Source organism: Capricornis sumatraensis, chromosome 2, assembly GCF_032405125.1.
Source record: "Capricornis sumatraensis isolate serow.1 chromosome 2, serow.2, whole genome shotgun sequence".
NCBI classification, from domain to species: domain Eukaryota; kingdom Metazoa; phylum Chordata; class Mammalia; order Artiodactyla; family Bovidae; genus Capricornis; species Capricornis sumatraensis.
Genome location: NC_091070.1, coordinates 204029851 through 204046244, shown reverse-complemented (window position 1 = coordinate 204046244; position 16394 = coordinate 204029851). Strand labels below are relative to the sequence as shown.

The 16394-nt window shown below is 45.0% G+C and overlaps 1 protein-coding gene and 1 pseudogene across 1 annotated transcript; both read left to right on the top strand.

The window, feature by feature from the left end:
- The first annotated feature begins 1592 nt into the window (after nt 1-1592).
- On the top strand, nt 1593-2546 carry LOC138070572 (peroxiredoxin-1 pseudogene; annotated as a pseudogene).
- A 3352-nt stretch (nt 2547-5898) lies between these two features.
- Nucleotides 5899-16394, top strand: ERMAP (erythroblast membrane associated protein (Scianna blood group)). The gene is made up of 9 exons (XM_068961855.1): nt 5899-5983; nt 8207-8359; nt 9017-9049; nt 10040-10072; nt 12746-12766; nt 13513-13533; nt 13629-13655; nt 13782-13808; nt 15670-16394. The coding sequence occupies exons 1-9, from the start codon at nt 5899-5901 to the stop codon at nt 16392-16394; spliced, it is 1125 nt and encodes a 374-aa protein (XP_068817956.1).

Below are 16394 nucleotides of genomic sequence, written 5' to 3'. Positions count from 1 at the left end.
TCTACCATCTTTTACTTTCCAGTCCCTTTCTTTGATTTTTTTCTTCCCATCTGGCTTGGAAACTTCCACTGAATAACATGGTTTTCCTTTACCATTGCTCTGCCCACTGACGGCTCTCTCAAAAATAGAATTTGAATAATGCCCCTCTTAACTCAGTAATTTTGTAATCTGAAGTATCATATTTCCAAATTAGGATATTTCTAAAGGAGAACTGGGGTCGCAAAGTCAGACATGACTGAGCGACTGAACTGAACTGAACTGAATGGAGAACTGAAAGTTAGACACTCTTGCTATGTTGTTTTTCCTTTTAGGAAGCGAGATTATAGCATAATGGAGCTGGGGAAAGGAACTTAAAACTTCAACTAGTCAAAATTCTTTAATTAAATGCATTTTATTTTTGCTAAATTTAGTTTCATGTTACACATTTGTTCATCAATATATTATACTTTATTAAAAAGTTGAGAAATAGAGATGAGAAAAAATTGCCCATATTTCCAACCACCTTAATGATTAATGACTACTCATATTTTATAGGCCTTCCTTTTTTTGCTTTTAACACATCATTAGTTTACATTTGAAGCATAGGCTTGATGAACTGTAATTAACTTAGTCATTTCCTTATTGATGTACTTATAGATGGTCCTGTTTTTCACTATTATACAAATACTACTGATATCATGTAAACTTCTGTATTTCAGATTCTTTCCTTAGAGTAGATTTCCAGAATATTTCTTACTGGATCAAAAGCCAAATACATTTCCTTACCTCTTGTTACTTCCCAATCGACAGTGTACTCAGCAAATGTAAGTGAATCTCCCAATTTAAAGATGAAAAATCAGGGCCTAAGAGTTTAAGTGACTTGCTCCAAGTTACAGTCACACAGATAGAGAGCCCAAGCCAAGACTGAAAGCAAGCATCTGGCTCTAGTCCTCAATTCGCTAGGGACATAAGCCCCTCTTTTATCCCTTGGTTTTATATAACCTTAGATGTTTGGAGATGTTGTCAAGTAGCTTACTCTCTGCTCTTCTCACGTGAGATTATGAGGAATAAAATTCACACCTTCAATCAAAATGCTCAAGTCTTGTGCTATGTGAGTCACATTCTACCCGATGACAGCAAAATACACATGAAATGTTTACCAAAATAGACCATATGCTAGCCCATAAAATAAGTAAATACATTTCAAAGGGTTGAAGCCACACGAAGTATGTTTCTGGCCCCAACAGGATTAAACTAGAAATCAATAAGAGAGGTGTGTCTTCTTCCTGGGAGAAGGCAATGGCACCCCACTCCAGTACTCTTGCCTGGAAAATCCCATGGACGGAGGAGCCTGGTGGGCTGCAGACCATGGGGTTACTAAGAGTTGGACACGACTGAGCGACTTCACTTTCACTTTTCACTTTCATGCACTGGAGAAGGAAATGGCAACCCACTCCAGTGTTCTTGCCTGGAGAATCCCAGGGACGGGGGAGTCCGGTGGGCTGCCATCTATGGGGTCGCACAGAGTCGGACACGACTGAAGCGACTTAGCAGCATCAGTCTTCTTCCTGACTGATCTCTGTGGTTCCCGCCTGAGAACTGCTGATAGCAATATGTCTTCAGGAAGTGCCGAAATTGGGCACCGTGCCCCTCAGTTCAAAGCAATAGTTGTTGTGCCAGATGGTCAGTTCAAAGATATCAGCCTATCTGACTACAGAGAAAAATATGCTGTGTCTTCTTTTACCCTCTTGACTTCACCTTTGTGCACCCCATGGAGATCATTGCTTTCAGTGATAGGGCAGAAGAATTGAAAAAACTCAATTGCCGGTCTTTCTTGGTGGTGCAGTGGTTAAGAATCTGCCTGCCAAAGAAGGGGACACGGGTTCGATCCCTGGTCCGGGAAGATTCCATGTGCTGTGGGGAAATGAAGTCTATGTGCTACAACTACTGAGCTCACATGCCACAGCTACTGAAGCCTGTGCACCCCAGAGCCTGTGCTCCTCAACAAGAGAAGCCTCTGTAACGAGAGGCCTGGGGACCACAGCAGAAAACAGCCCCTTCTCGCTGCAACTAGCAAAAGCCGTCGAGAAGCAATGAAGACCCAGTGCAGCCTAAAATAAATAAATTTTAAAAAAGAGACTCAACTGCCAAGTGATGGATGTTTCTGTGGATTTTCACTTCTTGTCACCCAGCGTGGATTAATGCACCCAAGAAACAAGGAGGACTGGGGCCCGTGAACATTCCCTTGATATCTCCAAGGGCACCATTGCTCAGGACTATGGGATCTTAAAGGCTGATGAAGGCATCTCATTCAGACCCTTCTTACTATTGATGATAAAGGTATCCTTTGAAAGATCACCACCAACGACCTTCCTGTTGGCCACTCTGTGGATGAGACATTGAGACTAGTTCAGGCCTTTCAGTTTATTGACACATATGGGATAGTGTGCCCAGCTGGCTGGAAGCCTGGCAGTAATACCATCAAGTCTGATGTTCAGAAGAGCAAAGAATATTTCTCCAAGTGGCCCTGGGCCATTTTAGGGCCAGGCTGCAGTAGAGGACCTTGAGAATAAAGCCTCCTTTGTCCTACTGCCATGCTTAAAACCAAGACCTTACACTCATCCTAGATGTGGTGTGGGACAGGACAGGCCTTTCCTGCAGGAGCTGGGGAGGCAAGCCTCTCTTCCTCTGGAGGGAATGACCTGAGCTGCGTTATGGGGCAGGCCAACTGATGTGTACCGTAGTAGGGTGTATAAGTAGTAGGGTATCACTTTTAATCTTTTGTAGTTTCTATGAAACGTGAGCTAAAGGGAAAAAAGAAACTAATAGAAAGTTATCTCAAAAAAGTTCAAATATTTGGAAACTAGATAATACATTTAATTAAAAGAGGAAATTAAAAGGAAATTAGAACATTTTTCTTTTTTTAGTTGTTGAAATGAACACTGTCTTTATTCACAATTTCACAAAGACAGAGACTGAGGCTTAGAAGTTCTGCTTAAACAATTGGTCGGTAAGTGGTGACTCAGGCTCAGAGTGCTAGTGCTTCCCTGTTACCCTAAAATGCCTCTCTCCACTTAGTTCTTCCATATATACTGGGTCCATGGATGCCTGAATTTAATCAGAAGTATAGAATGTATTTTGACTGTAACGAAAATGAAAACCACTGCGTATCAAGATTTGTTGGATGTTGCTAAAGCAATTCCAAAGGAGAAATTTGTGATAAATGACTAATGACTATATTAGAAAAGATGAGAAATATAGTCATCTGTATTGTACTAAGTGACAATATTAGGAAAGAAGATCACAGATCATTGACCTAAGCAACACGGAAAGAAGAACAAATTAAATCCGAAGTAAGCAAAAGAAAGGCATTAATAAATATGTGAGCAAAAACTAATACAATAAGAAACAGAAAAACATTAGAGAAAATAAATGAAACCAAAAGATGATTCATTGAGATCAATGAAATTGATGAACCTCTAGTCAGACTGATCAAGAAAAAAGAGACATAAATTACCAATAGCAAGAATGAGAGAGGTTCCTCCTGGACTGTGTGTTCTCTTTCCCAAAGTGAACTCTATTTCTCCTCTTTTTTTCTCCTTTCCTTCCTGGTCATCCTCCTACTGCTTCTTTTAATAGATTTATTTCCTGATAATCACAGTTATACACATTCAAGGTAGATAATTTAGAAAACACACAGAGAAAACTGTAAAGATCATCTTTATTCTCCTCTCCCACTCTTAGAAATAACCACTGCTTAATATCTACATTCTTGCCTTTTCTGTAAGCATCTTCTCCCTAAATTGTATCAGACTATGCATAATTTTTGTAAAGATATTTATTTTCTTTGGCTGCATCGGGATTTAGTTGCGGTGCACGGATTCTCTAGTTGTGGCACTTAGGCTTAGTTGCTCAGCTGCGGTTGGGATCTTAATTCCCTGACCAGGAATAGAACCTGTGTCCCCGGCATTGCAAGGTGGACTCTTAGCCACTGGACTACCAGGGAAGTCCCTATGCATAGTTGTTATACGCATGCATCACAATTTTAAAACAAAAACTGACAATAGAACCCTAAACCAGTGTGCTGTTTGCCATGAGATAAACAGAACTGGAAACGTGTTCAAATCTTGAGTCCATCTCCAGTTTCACAACCTTGCTTTGACCATCCTACCCACTCCAAGCTCCGTTTTGCCATCTTCCAAGACCTGCAGGGATCCAGCCTTATGACTTTCTGGAAAGGACTTGAAATCTTGAAGAGAATGTAAGAGTGTAAGAGATAGATTCTCTCTTTCTTGAGGGTTTGCATTTGAACTTCAACTCCAGGGGTGCCATGAAAGATTTGTTTCCTGCCCAAGGAATTTCTGGATGGCAGACATGAAATTAACAGACACTTGCTCCTTGGAAGGAAAGCTGTGACAAACCTAGACAGTGTATTAAAAAGCAGAGACATCGCTTTGCTGACAAAGGTCCGTATAGTTACAGCTATGGTTTTTTTCAGTAGTTATGTTACAGATGTGAGAGTTGGACCATAAAGAAGGCCGAGCACTGAAGAGCTGATGCTTTCAAACTGCGGTGCTGGAGAAGACTCTTGAGAGTCCCTTGGACAGCAAAGAGATCAAACTAGTTAATCCTAAAGGAAATCAACCCTGAATATTCACTGGAAAGGCTGATGCTGAAGCTAAAGCTCCAATATTTTGGCCACCTGATACAAAGAGCTAACTCACTGGAAAAGACCCTGATGCTGAGAAAGACTGGGGGCAGGAGGAGAACGGGGGAGACAGAGGATGAGATGGTTGAATGGTATCACTGACTCAGTGGACATGAGTTTGAGCAAACTCTGGGAGACAGTGAAGGACAGGGAAGCCTGGAGTGACGTAGTCCATGGAGTCGCGAAGAACTGGACATGACTTAGCAACTTAGCGACAACAACAAGGAATTTCAGACAATAGCAAGTGCAGATGGTGACCCACACCTCCCAGGGATGATTGGTCTCTTTCAGTTTAGAAATAATAACAACAGGTATTGGTGACAGGTGCTCTACATGCTTCATTTCCTTGAACCCTCACATTGGCAAGTGAAGAAGGTCCCCCCTTTATACGCTAAGAATTGAAGGCCCAGGACTTCCCTGGTGGTCCAGTGGTTAAGACTCAGTGCCTACACTGCAGGGGACATGGGTTCGATTCCTGGTTAGGAAACGAAGAAATTCCCCATGGCAGCACAGCACTATCAAAAAAAGAGACAACTTTCCCAGGGACACAGAACTAGGACATGGGTGGAGCTATGACTTGAGCCCAGGTCCTTCTAACCCCAAGGAGTTAGCTGAACTTGTAGAATTAGTGCCTTCACGATGAAATGAAGGGATCTCACTGCCTTAGTTTCTTGTTTTCCAACAGTCAGACTTGAAAAGCTGTCCAGGAAGTGCTTCAGGCTACATCATGGGCTCATGATTGGCTTGCAACAGGCACTTTCCAAGCCTGACCTGGGACACTAAATGCAAAAAACAGTCAGTCCTTACCATGTTTATCTGGCTAGCTCTGGGTATAAGTTCTCATTCTTCCAGACTCCTCCCTGTGCTGTCTATATCACAGTTGGTGTCTCACCCTCCTGTCCCCACTAAAGGCATTTATAGACTTAACCATGATGCCAGCCTCTGTGTTGCTAGCCTCCTTCAGTCTTCATAATAATCTTGCCAGGAGGCACGGTAAGTATACCCATTTCAAAGATGGAGAAACTGAGTCCCAGAGACTTGGCTTACATGGAGCTAAGCAGCAGAGCTGGGATTAGACACCTGGTTTCTGTGACACCAGAGCATACTCTACGCAACCTCCATCTCCGCCTCACCTGCTGGGCGGTACCCTTTCTCACATCAAGCTCACTGACTCTTTTTGATGTCTCCCTGTGTCTGTCCTCCTAGTTTGGATGAAGATGCCAAGTTGCTCAGGCTCCTGGCTCTCTAGATGCTTCACCACACTGGTCTTCTTCCAGCTGCCTTTGCACATGTTAGGTAAGAGCTTCTGAACCTCTTTCCCTGTCTAGGACATTGGGCAAAGGTGTCCAACAGAGCCAGGGACAGCACTCTGGGGAGTGTGTACTGCACCATCTGCGGCATGGCCCTCGGCCAAGAGGAGACCAGCCATGGTCCTAGGAGATAAATGCAGGGCAGGAAAAAAGCCTGAAGTCCCTGGTGGTTCCAGAGAAAACTCCTATGCTAGCTGAAACTTAAGAAAGCAATTTTGGGGTTTTTTAAATTCTGTCAATAACAAGTGTTTATTGTGGACAATTTGAAAAAATACAGAACATTTTAAAGAAAACCCTAAATGGCCTAGAACCTCATAAATTGGAAAGAACAACTGCTAACATTTGAGGGCATTTCTTTTTTTTTTTACCATTAAAAAACTGAAATATAGTTAATTTACAATGTGTTAGTTTCAGATGTATAGGAAAGTGATTCAGTTTTATATAGATCTATATGTATAGACATATATATGTCTATACACTATATATATACACACTACATATGTCTATATGTATATATACAGTGGAGGGATTTCTTTGAAGACTTTCTTGTATGTCTGTATCTCTGAGTGTTCATGTGTTTACGTGTATGTATTCTTCTGCCCGGGTTTATTTTTTTCCCTCCATTTACAACGCCACAAACATTGTTCACCCATGTCCTTAAAGTCATTCTCTGCAGCATGGTTTTTAAGGGCTGCATAGTATTTCATTGTGTGGTTATAGCATGACACAATTATTCAGATCTCCATTTCTAGACATCTGAAGGTTTCCATTTTTTCCTTATATTATAATAAACGGTGCAATGCACATCTTAGCACATATTTTGGGAAGTGATTCTGATTGTTTTCTTAGAATGTGCTTCTGGAAGTAGAATTAATGGGTCAAAAGGGTATGACTCTTTTAAAGACTCTTGAAACATGGAGCCCTGTGGCAGAGCAGAGTGGTTTTAGAGCCAAGAAAGACTGTGGTCTTGGGTCCCAGGTGGGGAGGAGTCATGGACCTCTGCCAGTCCCTTTTGTCTTTTCTCTCTGCCCCCCCCTTCTCTTACTACTGCCACTGCCTCTCACTAAGAGCTAAGTGCCTGATCTCATTAAATCTCCCAATGGAATAGAATTGGCAGGCCAGGCTTGGTGAGCCTGTCTCTGGCCTGGGGTCACGCAGTGCTGAGCAAAAGACTCGCATCCAGCTTATGCTCTCCGCTGCTTGTCATAGAGCCTCTTCTGCTGTTATTTCCTGCTCCGCTTTGTCTCTCCTTTCTCCTTTCTCTCCTGCCTAGACATTCAGCTTGCTGCTGTAGCTCTATAGAAATTGGTTTGCCCTGGCCAACAGGGCTCAGGGTAAAGGGTTCACTGGCTGCTGTTCTATCCTGGAGTGAGGACTTGAAGGGGAAGCAGGTGGGTGCTCACAAGATGATAGGGGATTCCTGAGGGTGCAGCTCCAGTTCTCCAAAGTCTCTAGGTAGTTTTTCCATATGGGGTAGGGTGAGATTGTGGTTTAGGTGCTGAGTTTTTCTCTCTTTTTTTTTTTTGGTCTTGTCTTACACCTTTTATTCTTTTTAAATTAAGTTTATTTGACCATGCTGCACAACATGTGGGATCTTAGCTCCAAATAAGAAATTGAACCCATGCCCCCTTCACTGGAAACAGAGTCTTATCCGCTGGACCACCAGGGAAGTCCCTAGATGCTGAGTTTTTTTAAAATTTACTTTATTGTCGGCTGTGCTGGGTTTTTTTGCTGCCCATCAGCTTTCTGCAGTTGTGTGAGCAGAGGCTGCTCTCTAGTTTTCGTGCTCGGGCTCTTCATCGTGGCAGCTTCTGTTGTTGCAAAGCACAGGCCCTAGAGTGCGTGGGCTTCAGTGGTTCCTGAGTACTGGCTCAGTAGCTGTGGTGCACGGGCTTAGCTGTCCTATGGCCTGCGGAATCTTCCTGGAACAGGGATGGAACCTGTGTCCTCTGCACTGGCAGGAGGATTCTTAACCACTGGACCACCAGGGAAGTCCAAGTTGCTGAGTTTGACTCATTGTCCTCACGCAGGGTCATTGAAACCAATCCTGAGAGATAAACATCTCACTTTAAAGTCATCCCTTGGTCATCTTGGCTTTGAGTTGCTGAGAGAAGCAGAGACCCTCACCATCTTGGCTTAAGGTGTCTCTTGAGGTGACAAAGGCTGTTGGGATGTGCCTGAGACACCTGCTCCCTTGACACGGGAGCAGCTCTGAGTGGGTGGTCACAGGTGGTTTCTGTTTCAGCCGAATCTCCAGATAGCTTCTCGCCATCAGCCGTGGCTCTTACTGTGATCCTACCTGTTCTGGGGATTTTCATCGTGGTGGGCCTTTACATCATCTGGAAGCAAAGAAGGTCAAAAGGTAACTGAGTGGTAAGGGAGCCCAGACTGGCAGGAAATAGTACTCCAGACTCTCTAGGGAAAGGCTGGGAGGATGCCGACATAGATTCAACAGTTATCCATAGGTTGTCTGGGAGAAAACTGGTAAAGCCATGCTCTTGGAGTCCACATTGCAGAGGGGATCAATAGGAAGCTCCTGGGCAGGGCTGTGAATTCTTATCTTTAGAGAAATTAGCACATAACACATCATGCCAATCTTCCAATTAACTAAGAACTCCAGTTGTATCCACTGGATGAAACCCTTAATAGGCTTGCATTTCCTGGCTCTCAGGGTTGCAAAGGACTTTGAAAATCACATAATCCAACACTCCTTTCTGCATCAGATGGTTTGAAGACCCTCTAATCCTTCCTAATGGTCACACACTCATAGTGACATGGAACAAAATCCTGCTCAGGCTGCCTGTGGACAGCTCTACTTGTTAGAAAAGCTGCTGCTGCTGCTAAGTCACGTCAGTCGTGTCGGACTCTGTGCAACCCCATAGATGGCAGCCCACCAGGCTCCTCCGTCCCTGGGATTCTGCAGGCAAGAACACTGGAGTGGGTGTTAGAAAAGGGCCTTCCTTTAAAAAAAAAAAAAAAGACCCTTCCTTAAGCTGACGTCTCTCTCTCTCCCTTCCAGAGAGGCTTCTCTATGAACACGCGATGGAGGTAGGTAAGTGTCCTGGGCTGGGTGGAGATGTTTCTCTGTTTTGTTCATTTTTGTGTCCCCAGGACCCACTAATCTAAAGTCTGGACCTGCAGATCCCAGCATCTGCTGTCCTAGGTGGTGACAGTAGTGGGGAGGGGGATCAGCACCTGTCATTTCCTCTTTCTTGTAATATCTTGCCTTCCAATGTGTTTGGCGGTTTTGTCTGTGAACTCATGGCTTGATCTGATTCTGGGAGAGTCGTGTAGGTCTAACATAGGGGACATGTTTATCCATTCAACAAATAATTGATAATTCTCCGCTAAGTGGTTCAGACTATACCAGATGCTTGTGACACAATGGTGGATGAAAGTGGACACAGTCTTTGCCTTCTTGGAAGCTTTGATCCAGTCAGGGAGGTACACGCGAATTTAATAGTGAGACAAATGCCACAGATGGAAGTTCTGAAGGCTGGAGAGATGGTGACTGGTTGAAACTAACCTGACTTCAGGGATAGAAGAGGACTTTCCAAAGGAAGTGATGTTTGGCCTGGAGGATGGACTGACAAGGGGGAAGAGAGCTCAGAAAACCACCCGCAGCAGAAGAGCTTGAGAAAGAGACGCGGTGCCTGCATGAGGGGAAAGGCGGCAGCAGATGATGCTGCAGAGGGAGCCAGGGACCAGCATGTGAGGCCCTGGAGATCCCAGGAAGGTCTTCATCTTTCTCCTTGGAGCAGTGGTGAAGCTGTGCATGGGATATCCCGACCAGAACTATGCTTCCAGAAAGCTCTCTTTGGCTGCTGTGTTGAGAGGAGACCAGAGGGAGGAGACAGAATGTGAGGGCAATTTGGGCCACTCTTCCTGGCATCCTGATGGGAGGTGATGAGGGCCTGGATCAGGGAGGAGGAGGTATGAGATAGGCGAGGATATGTTCAAGAGCCCATAAACTCAGTTAGAAGCAGGGACCCTCAAGAAAATGGCATAGAGTCTCATTTTCTTTTACTTTTCCTTCCTCTAGAGAATCTTCTCTCCGACCATGCAAAAGAAAAAGGTAATTCCATGTATAGCATAAGGGGCAGGGAACAGATAGCATGTTTTTTCTCCTTCTGCATAAATCCTGACAGTCACTTGTTAAACGTACAATATACATATGTGTATGTGTACACATGCACACACTCCCCACACATATCTCCTCTGTTAGTATTATTGGGCTTTGCTTTCCACTGTCAAGGGTTGTTAGCTATGGGTGAGGGGACGCCTGTGGTCAGAATTCATTGGGCCATTCATTGGCTTTTCCAGCAATCACCTAAAAAGAAGATCTATACACTATGTAAAAATATATTAAAATGGTATTATGGGGGACTTCCCTCGTGGTCCTTTGGTTAAGAATCTGAACTTCCAATGTAGGGGGCACAGATTTGATCCTTGGTTGGGGAACTAAGACCCTGTAGGCTGTGTGGTACAGGTCCCAATTTTTTTTTTTAAAACAAGGTATTACAGGATGTACGAGAATCTCAAGGACCCATACAAACTTTGCGTTGACAGAGGTGGTGCGATACAGTGGGAGGATCATAGGTGCTGGAGTCAGCAGCAGCTGGTTCAGATCTGCCACTTACAGGCTTGGGCTAAGTCACTTTACTACTCTGAGGTTTGGTTTCCTCATCTGTAAAATTGTGATAATAAATCCTCTCACCTGATTGTTTTCAGTATTATCAAAGACAACTTAAAAAAAAAACAACACCCTCCTGTTACAATTCCTGAAACCTTTCTCTTATTACCATTTTGTCTTCATTAATTAAATGCTTGCTCTGGGCCACTGAGGGTAAAAGATAGAACCCTGGATTCAAAAAGCAGGTGGGACTCTGCCCTTTGAAAGTCTATCTGGGAAGACAAATCATTGTCTTCTAGCTCAGAAATGGCTCCACATGCGATGATTTCGGCATCTCCTCCCTTCCCCGCTCTCATCTCCTCTGGGCTGGTTAAAGTGTGGGATGCAGCCTCAGGGATGCGATGACCATGCAATGACCATCCTGTCCTAGAAGGGAAGGGACAGTGTGGGATAGGAGGAAAGCCTCCAGCTAGGAGTCAGACAGACTTGCGTGTGAATCCTGCCTCCTTGGCCACTTGCTGCTGCTGCTGCTAAGTCGCTTCAGTCGTGTCCGACTCTATGCGACCCCATAGACGGCAGCCCACCAGGCTCCCCCGTCCCTGGGATTCTCCAGGCAAGGACACTGAAGTGGGTTGCCATTTCCTTCTCCAATGCATGAAAGTGAAAAGTGAAAGTGAAGTTGCTCAGTTGTATCCGACTCTTCGTGACCCCATGGACTGCAGCCTACCAGGCTCCTCCATCCATGGGATTTTCCAGGCAAGAGTACTGGAATGGGGTGCCATTGTCTTCTCCGCCTTGGCCACTTACTAGCTGGATAATCTGGACAAATTTCCATGTCCCTCTGAGCCCCAGGCCACCACTCTGTAAAATGGGAATAATCATTATATGCGCCTCACATTGTTGAGAGGATTCAGGACCTACATAAGAAAAGGACACAATGAATGGAGGCTGTTGGTAGTGAGAATGATAAAATAATGTCTTATTGGGAGGCTGTATCATATTCATCTTCACTGCCCCAATGCCCCGGAGAAGGCAATGGCAACCCACGCCAGTACTCTTGCCTGGAAACTCCCATGGACGGAGGAGCCTGGTGGGCTGCAGTCCACGGGGTCACGAAGAGTTGGACACTTACTGAGTGACTTCACTTTTACTTTTCACTTTCATGCATTGGAGAAGGAAATGGCAACCCACTCCAGGGTTCTTGTCTAGAGAATCCCAGGGACAGCGGAGCCTGGTGGGCTGCTGTCTATGGGGTCGCATAGAGTCGGACATGACTGAAGCGACTTAGCAGCAGCAGCAACCCCAATGCCCAGCACCTAGTGCATGCCCAGCCCTTAGCACAGGGCCTGACAGTAAACTCAGATGGATCACTTCAACTCTGTGGTGGGGCCAGTGCTGAGTGGAAACGTGAGCGGGTGACCCTTCCAGAGAAGCTGATGGTGCTCCCCCAAAGCACAGAAGCATATGCACGTGTCCCAGACCTCCTGGGGTCACAGTTCTTCAGGGAGGGCCACTGTAGAGAATAACAGAACATGTCAGTAAGTGAACAGTGGGTCTTCAGCTAGTTTTACACCATGAATATGATGGCACAGCATAGTGTGGCGCATGTTCAGTCATGTCTGACTCTGTAACGCCATGGACTCTGGCCCACCAGGCTCATCTGTCTAAGGAATTCTCCAGGAAAGAATACTGGAGTGGGTAGCCATTCCCTTCTCCAGGGGATCTTCTTGATCCACGGATCAAACCCAGGTCTCCTTCATTCCAGGCAGATTCTTTACCATCTGAGCCACCAGGGAAGCCCAACAGTTATAAAAGAACAGCAAGGCATATACTCATGGACACTGGTTAAAAACTATGGAAAAATTCATACAGACAGCGAAAGGAAACCAGACAGACACAGGGAAGGGAAGAGGAACCAGAGTCAGGGTAGTCCAGGTCATCCGGAAAGTGGAACGGGCACCAGTGAATTTCCACATCTGCCCTTAGGGAGATGTGACTGGACTGGGGGCTGATGGGATCGTCATCATCTTTTCCACTGGGGAGCGGCAGTTGGGGGGGGGGTGACTGGCATGATGAGCCCTCCTGCTCACTTGTGCTTCTTTCTCTGTTTTCTAGGACGACTCCATAAAGCCCTCAGTAAGTTCCGCTTCTCATCTGTGCTCCAAACCTTCTGCAGACATCTTTGTTTTAGGAGGAGAGTCCCAGATTCACCTCCTGGGGCAGAAGAGAGGGGGCAAGCATATGGGGGGCGGATTTTTTGGCTTCATAAAGGCCTCTTTTTTTTTTTCTCAAATATTCCCTGCTCCTGTTTCCTGCACAATTGTTATCTGGTCTCTAAAAAGGACATGTTTTAGCAAGAAGAGGGGTACCTCCTACAGGTGAAGTCATCAGGAAGACACTTCTATCACTCAGGGATGACGTTCAGTTAGGTGGAATCCAAGGTAGATGGATCCTCATTCAACCGGATATATGGAGCAGTGCTTCTCTACCCTTTCATGTGTGAGAACCTCGTTATAACAACTATCCCAAATCCTCAAACACGTGACGTATCTACACGATTTCACACTGAGAAAATATGCATTAGAAAATCTAATGGAAATTCAATGACAGTTTTAAACGAATCTGTATTTTATTTTTCTCCCACAATATTGCATACATTTATGTGAGATGTGTTGTACATTCAGTCTGCAGGTCATTTTGGCTCCCATAGGAACTTGCTGACCCTCTGCATTATCACTGGGACCCCGGGCTGGGAGTCATTGCTGTTGAAACACGGTCATGGGGGAAGGATCTGCTCTAGGAGTGTGGCTGGGATGGGACTGGGGCATCACAGGCATGTAGAAGCCTTCATTCTGATTTGTCAAATTCTTTTAATTCTCTAGAGAAACTCCGGAGAGAACTGAGTGAGTACCCCTGCTTTTATAACTTCCATAACATCTTCTTTCCTGTTGATTCTGTTTCCAATGAAAACTCATTCTCCGTGTTTCTTCTTTTGTAGAGTTAAAAAGAGCTGCAGCAAACTCAGGTGAGATGCACTTTCCCCATCCAGCACCCCCTCATCCTTCCACCATTCCCCACCTCCACCCTGTATCAGAAAGTCTCCATTTATTTCTCTGTCACTTTAACAATGCCTTTTTTTCCTGTCTTTCAGGCTGGAAAAGGGCCCGACTGCACTTTGGTAAGGTACACCCGTCAGATGGATCCACAGTTGAGAGCCCATGACTCTTTTAGAAGGCACATTGTAATTTTAACAAATTTTAAGTCTGATCTGTTTATCTGTTAATCAAATTTTGAAAATCTTTTATTTTGGGAGGATCAAATTTAGATTTAGAAAGTCTCCTTTCTTTTAAAACACTGATAAATATTAGGTTTACTCTTCTTAAGGGTATTCGATGATTTTTGAGATTTTTCTTAAAATTTGTGTTTTATCTCTGTGACTTGTCTGCTTCTGTCCTATTCTGGCTACTTTTCAATTTGTGGGGACTTTTTGCTATATTAACCCTTGGTCGTATGTTTCACACAGTACGTTTCTGAGTTTTTCATTTGCATGTTAATGTCCTCGATGTATTTCTTTTGAAGCATGAGTGTTTTATTTTTCTGTAGTCAAATCTATTCATCTGTTCCTGTGTAGTCTCTGCTGTGCTTTCAGGTTGAGCAGTCCTTCTTTTCCCACTGTTGGACAGCTAGTCAGTGCTCCTGTCTCTTTCTACGCATCTGCCACAGCCTTCTTTCTCTGAAGATCCGTTTCCTTGGTGAGTGGTGATTCTCAGAGAAGAGAGTGAGTTGGGCAGAAGCCCCAGCAATGTAGACTGCAAAAAGGTTTCATAGTTTTATTTGAAAAGATTTGCACATCTCTTCAATTTTTTTCCTACATCACATATTTTTGTTGCTGTTTGAATGAGACCTGTTATTTTCACTGCTTTTCTGCCCTTCCTGCGTTTTCCAAGATGCTCATCCCCCTTCCATTCAGAAGGTTTTTGTTTAGGCAGGAACAATAGAATCCATGAGTCGGCCCATTGAGAAAACACCGGGTTACCTCTATTGACATTCTGCTGCTGCTGCTGCTGCTGCTGCTAAGTCACTTCAGTTGTGTCCGACTCTGTGCGACCCCATAGATGGCAGCCCACTAGGCTCCTCTGTCTCTGGGATTCTCCAGGCAAGAATACTGGAGTGGGTTGCCATTTCCTTCTCCAATGCATGAAAGTGAAACGCAAAAGTGAAGTCGCTCAGTCGTGCCCGACTCTTAGCGACCCCATGGACTGCAGCTTACCAGGCTCCTCTGTCCATGGGATTTTCCAGGCAAGAGTACTGGAGTGGGGTGCCATTGCTATTGACATTCTGGCAACTCACAAACCCTTTTCCCTCTCCTAGTCTGATTCATTCCCACGACTTGACTGAGTGTGCATTTTGTGGATTTAACTCCACGAAATGAGCCTGTTTTTTGACTTGGGGAAGGAAGGAGATTCATTGTCACCCTCATAATCCATAATTTTAAGGAAGTTGTCTCTCTACATTCACATTTTAAGATGATGACTATAAGCAATAATTTTAGTTAAGAAAATGAGCATCACACACTCATTATCGAGTGCATTAGCTCATCAAATCTGCACAACAGCTCTCCAACATCGGTGCTGCTATTATTCCCACTTTACAGATGAAGGTTTAGAGATGATTAACAAGCCCAGTATCACATAACTAGTGTAAGACAGAACTGGGGCTCCAATATGCTATCACGCTACTGGGTCTAACATCACAACTTGTTTATTATCATACGTGAGAGCCCTTTGGACCAGCAAAGACAAAAGCAGTATTTCTTAAGGATTAAGACAGCTTCACAGACAGATGAGAAACGTTTCCCTCTTTTACTTAATCCACCAGTAGATCTAGGAGACTGGACAACTATTTTTTTTAGTTCCAGGACATGTGGGGATGAGGGCACCATGGTTGCAGACCTAGAGATGATTATTCCCCCCACAGCTACTCAGAGATCGCTGGAGACATAGCTTCCTAAAACCTCACCTCTCTGTGACTCTCTGCAGTGACTGTGACCCTGGACCCAGACACAGCGCATCCCAAACTCATCCTGTCTGAGGACCGCAAGTGTGTGAAGCTTGGAGACACGAGGCAGCCTGTGCCCGACAACCCCGGGCGATTTGACTTCGTTGTCAGCGTTCTGGGCTCCGAGTACTTCATAGCTGGCTGTCACTACTGGGAGGTGTCTGTGGCAGACAAGACCAAATGGGCCCTGGGGGTGTGTAGTGAGTCAGTGAGCAGGAAGGGGAAGGTCACCGCCTCGCCCGCCAACGGACACTGGCTCCTGCGACAGAATCAAGGGAACGAGTACGAGGCCCTCACATCCCCGCAGACCTCTTTCCGCCTGAAAGAGCCCCCGACGTGTGTGGGGATTTTTCTGGACTATGAAGCAGGAGTCATCTCCTTCTACGATGTGACCAACCAGTCCCACATCTTTACTTTCACCCACAGTTTCTCCGGCCCCCTCCGCCCTTTCTTTGAACCTTGCCTTCATGATGGAGGGAAAAACACGGCACCTCTAATTATCTGTTCTGAACTCCAGAAACCAGAGGAATCAACTGACCCCAACACAGAAGAAAAAGGCCAGGCTAATGGAGGTGTGCCTCTGCAGGTGGACCCTTTCTTGCTCCCTGCTCAGACATCAGAGCTCGTCCCACTCAGAGATATGATCCTGCCCTGGTCCTCTGACCTTGGCCCAGCCCTTCAGGGGCTCAAGGTTCCTTCTTTTTAG

Coding starts and splice junctions, on each gene's coding strand:
- ERMAP (XM_068961855.1), top strand. CDS start 5,899: ATGAAGATGCCAAGTTGCTCAGGCTCCTGGCTCTCTAGATGCTTCACC. Junction 10,073..12,745: donor CGACCATGCAAAAGAAAAAG/GTAATTCCATGT, acceptor TCTGTTTTCTAG/GACGACTCCATAAAGCCCTC. Junction 13,656..13,781: donor AAGAGCTGCAGCAAACTCAG/GTGAGATGCACT, acceptor CCTGTCTTTCAG/GCTGGAAAAGGGCCCGACTG.